Below are 14,939 nucleotides of genomic sequence, written 5' to 3'. Positions count from 1 at the left end.
AAGCACTGGAGAGTCTTTACGGGCATGTGACTATAATTGACATAAAAAAGGGGGGGAAACCCAGCTCATTCAGTAGGTTAGGGATGAATGTGCATTCCACGCATATCTGTTGGGAATACAAACATTAAATGCAGACGCTATGTAATGCATGAATACTTGATAGGTGCTCCAAGACTGTGATAGTGCTCATGTGACTTCCTGCTAAATGTGAATTCTCCCCACCACCACCACCACTCCAAAATCTTAATTCTGAGTGTCAGTTTCAGCCTAAAATTTATCCCATAATCAACAGGCTGCTAGTTTCAGTTCACTGAGAAATGTTTTGGCTTGTGTGTGTTGGTGGGTTAATTTGATGTAGCTGGTTTTTTAAATATATATATATACTTCTATGGATTTCCCCCCCTTTTTTACAATAGTTAACCTGATTTCTTTAGCAGCGTTCACTGTCCTAGTTAGCTGATTTTAGACAGATGTTTATCTCTTGACTTACAGTCTAGACAGATGTGATTTACAAACTGTAGCCCAGCTGGTAAATTGCCCTGGGATCTGCAGCCTTATTTTCGATGCGTAGAGTTATTGTGAAATACTTCTTTTGCAAGTGCTTTTGCAGCAGCGGAGGCTGAGCCAGCAAAGGTTTATTGGAGCAGCTGAAGATGTCTTTTGTTTTATTCTTAAAAGCTGTTAACGCAGGTTCTATTTTCCAGTTGCAAAAATAGAGGGAATATGGTGCCTGGTTGGGGGGTGAGGATATTTATCCTATCAAATCTCCATCAGAAAAATCAGTTCCCAACATTCCATCATGCCATAGTGTGTGACCAAGATGCAGAAACTGGGATGGAGCTATGCATATAGGATTTGTTTCTCACTGGCTTGGATCAGCACTGCACTGGGATTAGGAAAGCCAGTTCAGCTCCAAATGCCCTTTAAGATTGGAAACATATGAAGCAACAGCGTAGTTACCAGACAGACTACTGGTCCATGCAGCCCCAGTGCCATCTATTCTCAGTTGCTGCAGCTCTTCAGCATCGCAGACAGAGGGCTTCTCCCAACTGCGTTCGCTGAAATCCTTTTTTTTAAAAAAAAAGCGTCCCTGGCCTGCTGTTATATCTGTGACATTCTGCATGAAACATGTGCATTCTGCCACTAAGCTCCGACCCCCGCCTTGCATTTTAAAAATTACTTTTGTTTTCTTCTAAAACTTAACTATCTGGCTTTCTGTGCATAAGCACACTCTTGGATGAAGACTTTCAACGGAACGTTTCAGTCTTTCACAATCCTTCATTTCAGAACTCTCACATTTTCCTTCTGCGGCTGTTAACGCTGGTCTTTGTTGGGCTGTTTTTGGGTTGTGCCTTCTCTACGTCAGTAACGGGGGTGGGGGGTGGGTTCAAAATATTTCCCCTTTGACTTCTACAAACTTTAGGGTATCCCTGATTCTTCCTTCTCGTGGGTCCTGGCTGTTTAAGGTCAGAGTGCGTTTGGGGCATAGCTGTCAACTTTTCCCTTTTCTTGCGAGGAATCCTATTCGGAATAAGGGAATTTCCCTTAAAAAAGGGAAGCATTGACAGCTATGGTTTGGGGGCAGGGTGACACCACTGGTTTGGCACCACTGACATCTTAAAGTCCGCCAATGATAAGCCTCCAGACTTAGAAAATGAATTTGCTTTTAATATTTCCGTCCTTGGAGGTTTTTAAGGAGAGGTTGGATGCCCATGTGTCAGGGATGCTTTAGCTGAGGTTCTTGGCTTTGCAGGGGATTGGGCCCTTTAGGTCACTTCCACCTCTACGATTCTATTATTATGATAAAGACTGAAATTTTGACTTTCTGGTTGAATACCTGCTCTTCTGCTTTCCTTGTTCATTGTATGACTGTGGCTTTATCATCACTGGAGAGAGAGGTTTCATTATAAGACTGAACATAAGGTCTCCTGGGGCTGGTGGAATTTCTAGGCTTCATACAGGTCCACCAGAGAATGTTATGTGCATTTTCACTGATGTGATAACCATTGGCTGGATACATAAGTGCTCTTGAGGAGTGACCTGAAACAAAGAAAATCTCATATTCTCAATAGTGGCATCCTGTGCTTGGAATACTGATATAACTTGTGTCCTGTCAAGCAAGAAGTGTATATTTGAATTATTATTATTATTATTATTATTATTATTATTATTATTATTATTCTGCCTGTCTGACTGGGTTGCCTCAGCCGTTCTGGGTGGTTGACAAACAGGAAAATGGATAAATAGACGAGTTAGTTGCTCAAATGGACCAGTTAGTTATGTATATTTTCTTGATCAAAAACAAAAGGAACATTTTATAGTCTGCAGCTTGCCTTTGAGGTCAGCTAGACCTTGGCTGCGATCCCAAGTTTTGTGTCCCTGCCACATCCCCCCTTCCAATTTTCACATGAGGACTGACTGTCCCAGAATTGCTTTTTCTGCATGAGGTAAACTCTCCCCTTGCTTTCTTAGGCCATCTTTGGCTTCCTGTTCCATCACTTTTGATCATCTGTTTTGGTGGAGCGTGCAAAGAGAGGCAGACTGACTTCACCCTATCGAAGGCCAGCTTCCTGCTGTTTGTACCCAGTCATGGGGAAGAAAGAGCGGCACTTATGACATAATCCTTTTGGGTGCAGTTTGCTGAACCACACACCAAAGACAATTAATTGATTCTGCTAGTTACACCAGTGGCTTCCACTCTTCCTTCTGCCGCAGAACCCTTTCCATTTGTGGTTGACAAGGACCTCCTGCATATCTGGGGCTTGTTCCATAGCACACTGTTTGCACGTCTGTGGGACACCCTATGAGTGGTCTTAGAATGCATCCAGTGTTCTGTGGTTGTGTCTTGCACGTAACTTTCCCAGTGATGGACAAAGGGTGCATTCAGACACGGGGAATATTGCGCTAGCTTCCCTGATTGCAATACTAGCATTTCTGTCTGATCTTCTCATGCTGCTTTCACACGGCAGATGCTCTTCCGCTGAACCTGGGTATGAAGTTGGAGAATCAGTGCAGCATAACGTTCTTCTAGTTACTTATGACACTCCACCCATGAACTATGAATCACAGAAGCAAAAGGGAACTTTGGAGGGTTTGAGCCGTCCTGGCATGGGTTGTGCTGGCTTTTGAGCTTCTTGGGGCTCTACGTTTAGCACCATGTGAAAGTTAAGTTGATGGTGCGGTGACGGTCCAAGCCACCCCAATGTTACTCTACAGAACAGCTTTTTGACAAGGGAAAAGCTTTGCCAATTGTGGGAGGGTGAATCAGAGGACATTTGGAGCCAGTGTGATGTAGTAGTCAAGAGTCAGTGTGGTGTAGTGGTTAAGAGCGGTAGTCTCGTAATCTGTGAACATGGTTCGCTTCCCCGCTCCTCCACATGCAGCTGCTGGGTGACCTTGGGCTAGTCACACTTCTCTGAAGTCTCTCAGCCTCACTCACCTCACAGAGTGTTTGTTGTGGGGGAGGAAGGGAAAGGAGAATGTTAGCTCTTTAGGGTAGTGATAAAGTGGGACATCAAATCCAAAACTCTTCTTCTCTTCTGTTCCATATGTTCCGAAGCATACTGATGTGGATAATTGAAATGTAAAAGAGACCACATGTTTTGGATGTGCAGGTTGCCTATATTGTATTTTATGTTGTGTAGGACTGGGTGATATATCAATATATTGTCCAAAACTGGTCCATATTGTGATAATCGGTTTCATAATTTTTGACCTGGCAATACATCGCGAATCATGATGTGTGTTGTTAGGGCTGGGCTATATATTGTCCAAAACTGGTTTGAAGTTCATCTCATGATACTGGTTTCATAATTTTTGACCTGGCGATATATTGCAAATGTGTGTGTGATACAAAAATCACAATGAGGGGGAAACTGTGAAGCCAGCCCAATGACTCCACCCTTATTTCAGACATTGTGATATATCGGTATATTACGATGTTTAGCTAGTGATATATAATGATGTTGAAAACCAGGTATCGCACAGCCGTAATGCTGATTGCTAAGCTAATTTAGGTATGTTTTAGGGTGGAACTTAAAATGAATTGTAACACTGTAGTGGCAGACATTAGAATTGTCTTTTACAAATAAGTTTCTATAGAAGGAAATAAACTGGGAAAGCCTTAGAATAGCAATGTACAGTAACCCAGATAACAGAAGGCTGGGGGAGAATTTGGTAGAGGATGCCTACACAATGCTAGCAGCAGTAGTAAAGAAAGTTAGCAGAAGAGATTTAATTAATGTGTACAAGGAAATTATATGATCCCTGCCCCCGCCCTCAAAATGTGTCTTTGTTACAGTCATTATTTCAGAAAAAGGAGAAGTTGGGGATTAAAGCTGGGGAGGTGATTAATTAGACAGAATTTCCTGAAACAAGACATGACTTCATTCTAGAAGAGAAAAGAAAAATAGGCAGGGGATATGACCGCTCTCACTGCTGCAGAATTGAGATTGCTTCTGGAAAATGATGGAAATCTGAGGATGTGATCGCCTTGGCTGGATTTCATCTGTGCGTTCGCTCAGCCAGGCTGTGCAATTACTGTGTTGTGCTAATAAGGGCACTGCCAGAATGTGATATTTGCTACCGTTGTTGTTCTAGTGCTTTTAAATGTGTGAAATGCCTCACAATCCTATTAACTTATTCTTCCTCACAGCAATCCCATGAGAAAGTTGGGGGTGGCCTGATGCAAATTGGGTACCTTGCAAGATACAGAGATCGCCATTGTTTTAGAAGGCTTTTTTAAAGAGAGAGAGAGAGAGAGAGAGAGAGAGAGAGAGACAGACAGACATTGGTCATGTTTATGGAAGTAGTTTTATGTCTGTCAATGCCTGTATCCTATTGCTGCTAAATGGACTTTCCATATGCATAGGGTATCTGTGTATATGCATGCATACACACACACACACACACACACACACACACACACACACACTATCTATTTGGGATGAATATGATAAGACCTTTCCTTTCATGTCCACTATTTGAAACAGAATTGTCCAACTGATCCAGTAATTCATATGTCCACAGTAGAGGATGTGCTTTCAGTAGTTTTGTAGAAAAGGGAATTCTGGCATTTCCAAGTTGCCTTGACAAGAATGGACAGAATTGCTCCTCTCCTTGACAAACAGCACATCTCAAAATGCACAATCAACAATATGAAGTATAGGGCCGGGTGATATATTGTCTGTCTGTCAGTCGGTCAGTCAGTCAATGTTTATTACAGCAAGCAGCCAGCATTAGGCGATATATTGATATATCACCAAAAACTAGTTTGAAGTCCATATCATAAAAGTGGTTTCATAATTTTTGACATAGCAATATATTGTGAATCATGGTGCGCGCGCGCGCGCACACACACACACACACACACTATGCAAAAAAATCACAATGTGGGGAAAACCGTGAAGCCAACCAATGCCAACTCCATTCTTGTTTCAGACATTGTGATATATTGTGATGTTTAGTTGGTGATATATCACAATGTTGAAAGCCGGATGTTGCCCAGCCCTAATGAAGTATCACTTTGCTAAAGTGTGGTTTGTGTTGCTTACATCTAAAGTAGGGTTAGGGAACTTGTGGTCCAGATGTTGGGCTTAAGCACCCATCAGCCCCAGTCAGCATGGCCATTGACTGAGGTTGATGGGAGTTGGAGTCCAGCAACTTCTGGGAAGCCACAGGTTCCCCATCCCTGATTTAAAGAAACCACAGTCAGGAGATTAAAAGGAAAGGGAAAGGGACCCCTAACAATTAGGTCCAGACTCGGGTTGCGGCGCTCATCTCGCTTTATTGGCCAAGGGATCCGGCGTACAGCTTCCAGGTTATATGGCCAGCATGACTAAGCCGCTTCTGGTGAACCAGAGCAGTGCACAGAAACGCCGTTTACCTTCCTGCCAGAGCAGTACCTATTTATCTACTTGCACTGGCGTGCTTTTGAACTGCTAGGTTTGCAGGAGCAGGGACTGAGCAACAGGAGCTCACCCTGTCGCGGGGATTCGAACCGCCGACCTTCTGATCAGCAAGCCCTAGGCTCTGTGGTTTAACCCACAGCGCCACCCGCGTCCCCTTGTCGGGAGATTAGCCCATATGAAATCAGCAGCACTGGGAAATGGCAACGTATACCCTTTCAAGAAAAGTCTGCCCAAGTGCCATGAGCAACATTGCAGACCCTGAGGCTATGCTCCTTGCACTCAATTATGCACCTGGGGGGCCATGCCTCGAACATTTCTGATGCCACCAAATCAAGGGGGGGGGGGAATAGATGCAGAGACCAATAACTGCCAGCATTGTATATATTACGGAATTTTGCTCAGAAATAAGAGCTCAGAAATAAGAACAAGTGTATTCCTATGCATGAATGGAACCGAATTGTCAGGTAAATGTGTATTGGATTGTATCCTAAATTTGGAAATATGTTTGTGTTGAACACCTTGGCTTTGGCGAAATGCTGTAAACCTAATTTAATTTTAGTGCTATATATCCAGTAAAAGTAACTAGGCTTGAGGTTTCTGGCCACATTCCATGTTGACCCCAAAAGAGGATGGGGCTTGGTCCTCCAGGATCTCTGCACCTTGGCTTGTCTTTCCTCCGTGGTTGTGGAGGTAAGAACTTGGACTGAATGCTCTGGGGTGGGGAGGTGGGAGAAGGGAGATAGCCAGCCTGTACCCCCTTTCCCATGAAATGAGCCAACATTTACGTGACTTAATGGGCACAAAGTTCCCCAACAGAAGAAGTGTGCATGCACACGAAAGCTCATACCAAGAACTAACTTAGTTGGTCTTTAAGGTGCTGTTGTTGTTGTTTAGTCGTTTAGTCGTGTCCGACTCTTCGTGACTCCATGGACCAGAGCACGCCAGGCACTTCTGTCCTCCACTGCCTCCCGCAGTTTGATCAGACTCATGCTGGTAGCTTCAAGAACACCATCCAGCCATCTCATTCTCTGTCGTCCCCTTCTCCTTGTGCCCTCCATCTTTCCCAACATCAGGGTCTTTTCCAGGGAGTCTTCTCTTCTCATGAGGTGCTACTGGAAGGAATTTTTTTATTTTGACTATGGCAGACCAACACAGCTACCTATCTGTAACTTCCCCAACAGAGTTGGGGAGAAGATCAGCATGGAGCTTTCATCCCTTCCTACTGGATAAATCTGATCTAATTCTTTGGGGAGCACAAGACAATTGGATGAGTGAGTGAGGGGATACCAGACTGGCACCAGTTTTCCAGGGTTCCAAACATGGACATCTCCCAGCCCTACCTTAGAGATACCAGGGATTGAACCTGGGTTCTTCTGCTCTGCTACTGAGTTATTGCCTCTTCCCTCTGTGGAGTTACAGGGAACCAGGCAGAGGGCCTTCTCATTAGTGGTGACTGCCCTGTGGAATACTCTCCCATCAGATCTCAAGGAGAAAATTAACTATACAACTTTTAGAAGACATCTGAAGGCAGCCCTTAATGTTTGATGTTTTATTATGTTTATATATGTTTTATTATATTTATATATATATTTGTTGAAAGCCGCCCAGAGTGGCTGGGACAACTTAGTCAGATGAGTGTGGCACAAATAAATTAATAATAATAATAATAATAATAATAATAATAATAATAATATTAATAATAATTTAGAAATGGTTCCTTCCTTTCAAATTGTTTTTATCCATTCAGAAAATGACTCTCGCCATTGATATTTGTAAGTTCTTATTGTCTTCTTGCAAGCCATATTTGGCATGCATATATACATATACATACATACATATATACATATACATACATATATATATACACACACACATATATATATACTATATATATGCAGGTTTTGGTGTCTTCGGGTGTCTTCCCGTGTAAGAGTCGGGGTGTCTGTGCGACGTTTCGACGAGGTCTCACTCGTCATCTTCAGGCTGGTGCTTTCGGCTTCTTGTTACTGGAACAGAGCAGAATCTGGTGTTTGAGTTCCTATAAATACTGTTGAGGGGTGTGGTGTATAGCCTCCAACGTTCTGGGCAGAGAGGAAGTTCCTAGATTAGTGTGCCTTTTCTTCTTTTGTTCCTTAATTACTTGAGGGATATCTAGGAACTTCCTCTCTGCCCAGAAGAAAAAACTTCCTCTCTTTTCCAACACATGAAAGAAACAGGACACGAAATTAATTTTGCAGATTCCAAATTGCTCTTTAACATGGAACATCACCACAAGAGAATAATCATGGAAGCCATCGAGATAGAGAAACACCCTCACAACATGAACAAGCGTGACGACACGTCCCGCCTGCCAGACATCTGGAAATTAGCCCTCCCCACAAAAACCGACACCAGAACCAGAGGCACACAGAACGCCGTCACCAATCAACCACACCAGACCCAAACCCAGACCCTCTCCACAGACATATTACAGACTCCATCCAGTAGCCAAACTATAGTGGCACCTCCGGATGCTGCACCCCCCTGCAATCCCTACACAGATCTGGCTGGCACAAGGCACAAAACCACAGCTCGCCCCTATACACGAAGCCAAGCCAGAGCACAACTAAATGCAGCACAGCCATCTTCTCAGAAAAACTCTTCACAAGCTCAAGAGGTCAAGACACGAAAGCTTTAGCAACTAATCTACACTTAATGACCCACCCAGTGGTATTCAGAATATCACTCATGAAATCACCCAAGATATCCCTCAAGTAATTAAGGAACAAAAGAAGAAAAGGCACACTAATCTAGGAACTTCCTCTCTGCCCAGAACGTTGGAGGCTATACACCACACCCCTCAACAGTATTTATAGGAACTCAAACACCAGATTCTGCTCTGTTCCAGTAACAAGAAGCCGAAAGCACCAGCCTGAAGATGACGAGTGAGACCTCGTCGAAACGTCGCACAGACACCCCGACTCTTACACGGGAAGACACCCGAAGACACCAAAACCTGCATATATATATATATATATATGTATGTATGTATGTATGTATATGTATGTATGTATGCACACGCAAAGCAGAGCTATTCATTAAAATATATATATGGTCAAAACCCACGATAAAACAGCAGTATATAAAATTGCAGTGTTTCTTTCTGTGAGTTTAGCATTCGTTTATGTGGGTCGTGTTGCCAAGGCCAGTCTTTTAATAGATGCACTGAGTTGTCCCAGGCGGGAGACTGTTTCTAGGTCTAACGCAGAGTCCCCACTTCCAAGTTGTTTTGATAGTGGCAACGGGAGACGAGAAACGAAATGTGTGCTAAAGTCATTTGCCCAGCCCTGAAATAGAGGCAGCGAAGAAAACATCATATAGCAGTAAATCATTCACCTGTCCAACATTCTTTAAAGCCCTTTCCCCAAATGGCTTTAACAGTCTGAGGGTCACACCTGAGGTTAAGAGTCTGCTTGTGCAGAGCACTTCTGACGATAAAATGCAATTTTTAAAACATTGAATCCGAGGCATTTACAGACAGCGGAGTCTGTTGCATGTGAGAGTTCGGTTTCATCCCGAATGACGGCTGTTACTTTATAGACGGATTGACAGATGTTTCTCAGACAGGTTCTATAAGGGGGCCAGTTTGAGTGTCAAAGCAGTTAGCACCTGCTTAGGTGTGAGAACTTAAAAGTGCAGAATTTTTTGTAATTCTCGAATTGCAGGGCATGTGTGTTAATTTTGAGGAGATTTTGACATATCCGATAGGGACTTGTTAATAAGGACCAGTGCTATACAGTGCTACCTTGGGTTACATACGCTTCAGGTTACAGACGCTTCAGGTTACAGACTCCGCTAACCCAGAAATAGTACCTCGGGTGAAGAACTTTGCTTCAGGATGAGAACAGAAATCGTGCAGCAGCAGCGGGAGGTCCCATTAGCTAAAGTGGTGCTTCAGGTTAAGAACAGTTTCAGGTTAAGAACGGACCTCCAGAATGAATTAAGTACTTAACCTGAGGTACCACTGTATCATGAACTCATCATGAACGCCTCCCTTGTTCTTTTAGAATGGCAATGGCTCTCACCTGAGAGGTGCTGACTGAAAAAAAAAAAGCCCTCATAAGGACGTATTTTAACGATAGATAAAACATGATTAGGGGTGGATGTGTATTGCGATAAGTAATACCCATGGAGCCCAGGACAGCTTTTGAGAAGCTGATCAGTTAAATGCTACACTCTTGATCCAGCTAGAGAAAGTCACACTTGCAGTCCTAACCATGTCTACTCAGAAGTAAGACTCAATTCATTGAGGCTTGAGGGGCAGAGTTGCAGCCTAAATTCCATATAAAGTAATGGTGCATGTCTGACTTTAATTCCCATTGCTTCTAATGCGTCTTAGTGACAGCTAATTTTATCTTGATGGAGAACGGAAGCTTTTAACAACTGTTTCAAGGTAGCGTGTGTTTGTCTGTGAGTATCTGTGTCACTCCTCTTTGCCTCAGTTTAGGACAAGCCATGTAAATAAATGCATCTGCAAAAGTTATGGCCTATGGCTGCCTTAGGTAAAGGTAAAGGGACCCCTGACCATTAGGTCCAGTCGTGACCGACTCTGGGGTTGGAGCGCTCATCTCGCTTTATTGGCCGGGGGAGCCGGCGTACAGCTTCCGGGTCATGTGGCCAGCATGACTAAGTCGCTTCTGGCGAACCAGAGCAGCGCACGGAAACACCTTCTGCTCAGCAAGTCCTAGGCTCTGTGGTTTAACCCACAGCGCCACCCGCGTCCCTTAGGAGGCTGCCTTACATTGAGTCATACCATTGGTCCATCAAGCTCAATATTGACTACTGGCTGGTCGCGTTTCTCTAGGATTTGAAACGGGGGACATTCACAGCACTACACGCCAGGATTGAACCCAAGACATTCTGCATGCAAAACAGATACTTCTATCACTGAGGAATGGCACAGACTATCTCATGATAGAATGCAAGAAGCAGAGACTTTATTTCTGACGTTGTGACCAAGGCGTTTTTGTCATGATAACCAGAAAGCCACCAATTTGTAATTTAAGTTTGTGGAAAGCCTGCCTCTTGATGGTGAAATTTCCAGACCTGGAATTTTAGACGTCTTCCGGCATTTCAGTTAGAATCATTGTAGAAGTAAGACATATGGCGTCTTTATACCATTCCCTGTATGGTTTCCTATTTTCCATTTTACCTAGATTTATGTATCTCGGCGCCCTAATGCTTATGGCACATGAGCTGCTGTATTTGCATTTGATACTTCAGAAAGGAACTTTTGACATCCAAGGTTGGAGGTTTGAGTGGAAACTTTTAAGTCTCTTGCTTATATAACCACATTCCTTGGTTAATCCAAACTGCTGAGGTAATGAGTTTTGTGGTCTTCATATGTTCCTGAGATAGTTCTTCACATATGTAAAAACTGAGCGCGATCGGAAACTTTTGGAAGGGAAAGTTTCATCTAGGCCTGTGGGTTACAAACTGGAGATCCTTGTGAATGGCTATTCCCTTTGCTCCTTTACCATACTGTACCTGTTTGCTCAATAGGTGTCAATGCAGATGCCACACGTAGGCTTGAAATTGGGCAGCGACCAGCTCACTTGCCCAGGGATAATAAGGCTCAGACCTTCCCCCAGTATTACCCTTTTTTATAAAAAATAAAAAAAAATAATTAAATTTTCCATTTTAACAATCCAATCCAATCACATTAAGTATTCCAAATTGTACAAATACATATCATATAGTCCAAATATTCTGCCAAATTATAAATTTTTGTTGGGGCTTCCCATGCTTCAAGTTCAGTGGGGTTCTATCCCCCAGTATTATCCATCTGATTTTGTGTGGTTGTAGGTGTTGTTGAAAGGGACGCGGGTGGCGCTGTGGTCTAAACTACAGAGCCTAGGACTTGCTGATCAGAAGGTCAGCAGTTCGAATCCCCGTGATGGGGTGAGCTCCTGTTACTTGGTCCCAGCTCCTGCCCACCTAGCAGTTCGAAAGCACGTCAAAGTGCAAGTAGATAAATAGGAACTGCTCCGGCGGGAAGGTAAACGGTGTTTCTGTGCACTGCTCTGGTTCGCCAGAAGCGGCTTAGTCATGCTGGCCACATGACCCGGAAGCTGTACGCCGGCTCCCTTGGCCAGTAAAGCGAGAAGAGCGCCGCAACCCCAGAGTCGGTCACGACTGGACCTAATGGTCAGGGGTCCCTTTACCTTTACTATGTGTTGTTGTGATAGTTAATGTGTGCCTGCAGACCTTTGTGAATGCCAGTCAGTGTGTGTGGATCACTAAGCAGTTTCAAGAACTGATGTATCACAACGGCTAAGAGACCAAGGTGCAAATTTGGAAAGTTCCTGGTTTGTCTCTCTCATGATGTGCTATGATCTCACTAGGTTGCTTTGAGTGAGCCAGTGTCGCTCAGCCTCATCCCCCACAACCCCTACTGCATGGGGTTCTAAGGATTGCAGCATTATGTATGTGAAGCCCTTTACAGACTCTTAAAGTGATTTATAAATCGTAGAATATTTGCTAGATTATTATTATTTACTGAGGGCGGCTTGTCGTGGTCTTAGACCTCCAGAAGATTGAATTCTATGCAAAGCCATATAATGGGCATGACCACTTCTGGGATATAGTGCCAGCCCTCTTGAAGGCCTTCTGTTGCACCCAGCCTGGTGCCATCCGGGGCTAAGGGGTGGTGTAGACCAAAACATCTGGAGGGCACTGGCTTGTGGGAGTCTGGTGTAGATTTTGAGGGGCATGGTGGAAGAGCCGATAGTGTTGCATTTTGGCTGAGGAGACTCGCTCAATTCGCTGCCCAGCCATGAAACTCGTTGTCTGGCCTTTGGAAATCAACATGTGTCGGCCTGACCTCCCTTGTAGGTTTGACCTGGAGGTAAAAATAGTGTGATTTCAAGTATGCCACCCTAAGCTGCTTGTGGAAAACAAACGTAATAAATCAGTTGTTCACAAAATTGGCACTGGTGTCTGCTGATTATAATTCTAGAATAGTGACTGTAGATTGAATTGGTTCAGAAATTCTAATAAAAACACCAGTTATATGCAACTGGAGTAATGTGGCTTCACCCACTTTTGCCTGGAAACACGTTTATATTATTATTTCCACTTTCTGTTTATATATTCAAATAAACAAACAAAAAACCTTCCAGTCAGATTGTTTCACTTTAAATGTTTATAAGGTGCACTCGTGGAACAAGTTATATCTCTCCCAAGGGGACTGGTGTTGCTCATGGGTTATGTAAATATGCCAGGAAGCCCAACTGCATGCGTGGAAGTTCTTAAACATTCCTGGAGTGATGTGTGAGGAGCAATTGAGGTGGTATCAGCTATGTGCTTCTGGGGAGACAGTGGTACCTCGAGTTACAAGCAAGGTTACAAATGCTTCAGGTTACAAACTCCGCTAACCTGGAAGAGATACCTTGAGTTGAGAACTTTGCCCCAGGATGAGAATGAAAATCGTATGCCGGCTGCGCAGCCACAGTAAGAGGCCCCATTGGTGAAAGCACGCCTCTAGTTAAGAACAGTTCCAGGTTAAGAACGGACCTCCAGAACGAATTAAGTTCATAACTAGAGGTACCACTGTACAGCATGTCGATATCAAAACTGGTTCTGCAGATGTCCTAGAGTCTTTCAGCACAGTACACACGAATATAAAGCATATCTTAATCGTTTGGTTTTTCCTCTTTCTGTCTTCACAGGACCCGCAGAGGTTCCCATGATGTCGCCAAATGGATCTATTCCTCCCATACATGTGCCTCCAGGTTATATATCACAGGTATGCTTTTTTCAGCAAAAGAATTTGGGTGCCGGCAGGGATGTGTCATTTCAAGCATTTGCACGGAATTCAACATCCCGCCTTCTCTCTCTTTTCGTGCGCAAGCTTCTAGCCCTCATGGTGGCGACCTGATCCCACCTATGAAGGCACCAGCAGGGTTCTTGGTGACAAAATTGTGTACTTCCTCTTTGCCTCCAGCTCAAAATGCCTCTTGTTGAGTCCCTCCCACTGGCTGGTCAAAGCCACCCTCCCATGGAACTCTGCAGAAGGAATGGGGAAGAGGGTTCGCAGATCTGTTTCCTCCTCTCTGACTAACAACAACAACAATAATAATAATAATAACTTTTATTTATATCCCGCCCTCCCTGGCCGAAGTCGGGCTCAGGGCGGCTAACATCAGAAATATAACATTAGTATAAAACCAAACAATAATTAAATTACCTCCTAAAAACAGGTCAAAATCAAATTAAAGTCTAATTAGATGGCTTTCCACAGGGTTAGGGTTAGATAGAGACAGAAGGGGAAGATCTCTCCCAACTATCCCTGGACCATCCATTTTGGACGTCTTCATCTGATCTTCGTCCCTCCTCCCTCCTCTTGCATCTAGGGCTGCTCTACATTACCACGAAGAGTAAGCTTTGCGAAATCAGCCCTTTAACATCTGAATATAGCAGCTGGCTGTGTAGTCATAGGAAAAGCTATATATTGTCTCTCTCTCTTCCCCCCGCCCCACATTCTCCCCGTTGAATTGAAACGTACTTCCCGCCATGTGGAAAACGAATGTTCTGTTTTTTCAAATGACTTCATACCAAGTAACAGCTTGAAGCACGTAGTAGTCACTTGGTGTAGCTTTTCTGTTGTTGTTTGTTGGTGCTGATGTTATAATAGCTGTGTTCGCCTTATTTGCTCTTGCCCGGGCCCAGCGATGTCAGTAATTAATAGGACTATTGAGTGATTATTTAATTTGCCTTCTGTTTGTTTTGGCACTGGGATGACAAGGATGTAAAGGAAATAAGAACATTCCAGCTTGCAAACGAAAACATATTTTGACTTCGGTTTGGTCGGCCCTCGGAAGGCTGTGTCTTGAGAGCCAGGCAGAAAGCAGATACCCCTGTGGAGAAGTAACAAGGCCTATTAGGTGAAAGCTATAAAACCCACCCCACCCCATTTTGTTACACCAACCCTTTGGGCTATGGAGTTTTAGCCTCAAACGTTACCTTTGCTGCCCATTGATTGAAGCTCTG

The 14,939-nt window shown here is 43.8% G+C and overlaps 1 protein-coding gene across 2 annotated transcripts in view; it reads left to right on the top strand.

Moving 5' to 3' along the window:
* Positions 1 to 14,939, top strand: part of FNDC3B (fibronectin type III domain containing 3B) — a 289,175-nt gene that overhangs the window by 160,202 nt on the left and 114,034 nt on the right. For both annotated transcript variants that reach the window (XM_082223929.1, XM_082223928.1), the window contains exon 4: positions 13,619 to 13,695. In XM_082223929.1, coding sequence (XP_082080055.1) covers positions 13,619 to 13,695 — 77 coding nt within the window. The remainder of the gene's footprint in view (positions 1 to 13,618; positions 13,696 to 14,939) is intronic.

The sequence above is a fragment of the Podarcis vaucheri genome (genome assembly GCF_965113315.1).
Source record: "Podarcis vaucheri genome assembly, chromosome: 5".
NCBI classification, from domain to species: Eukaryota; Metazoa; Chordata; class Lepidosauria; order Squamata; family Lacertidae; genus Podarcis; species Podarcis vaucheri.
The sequence above is the reverse complement of the archived record's forward strand: the minus strand, read 5'-3'. Positions and strand labels throughout refer to the sequence as shown.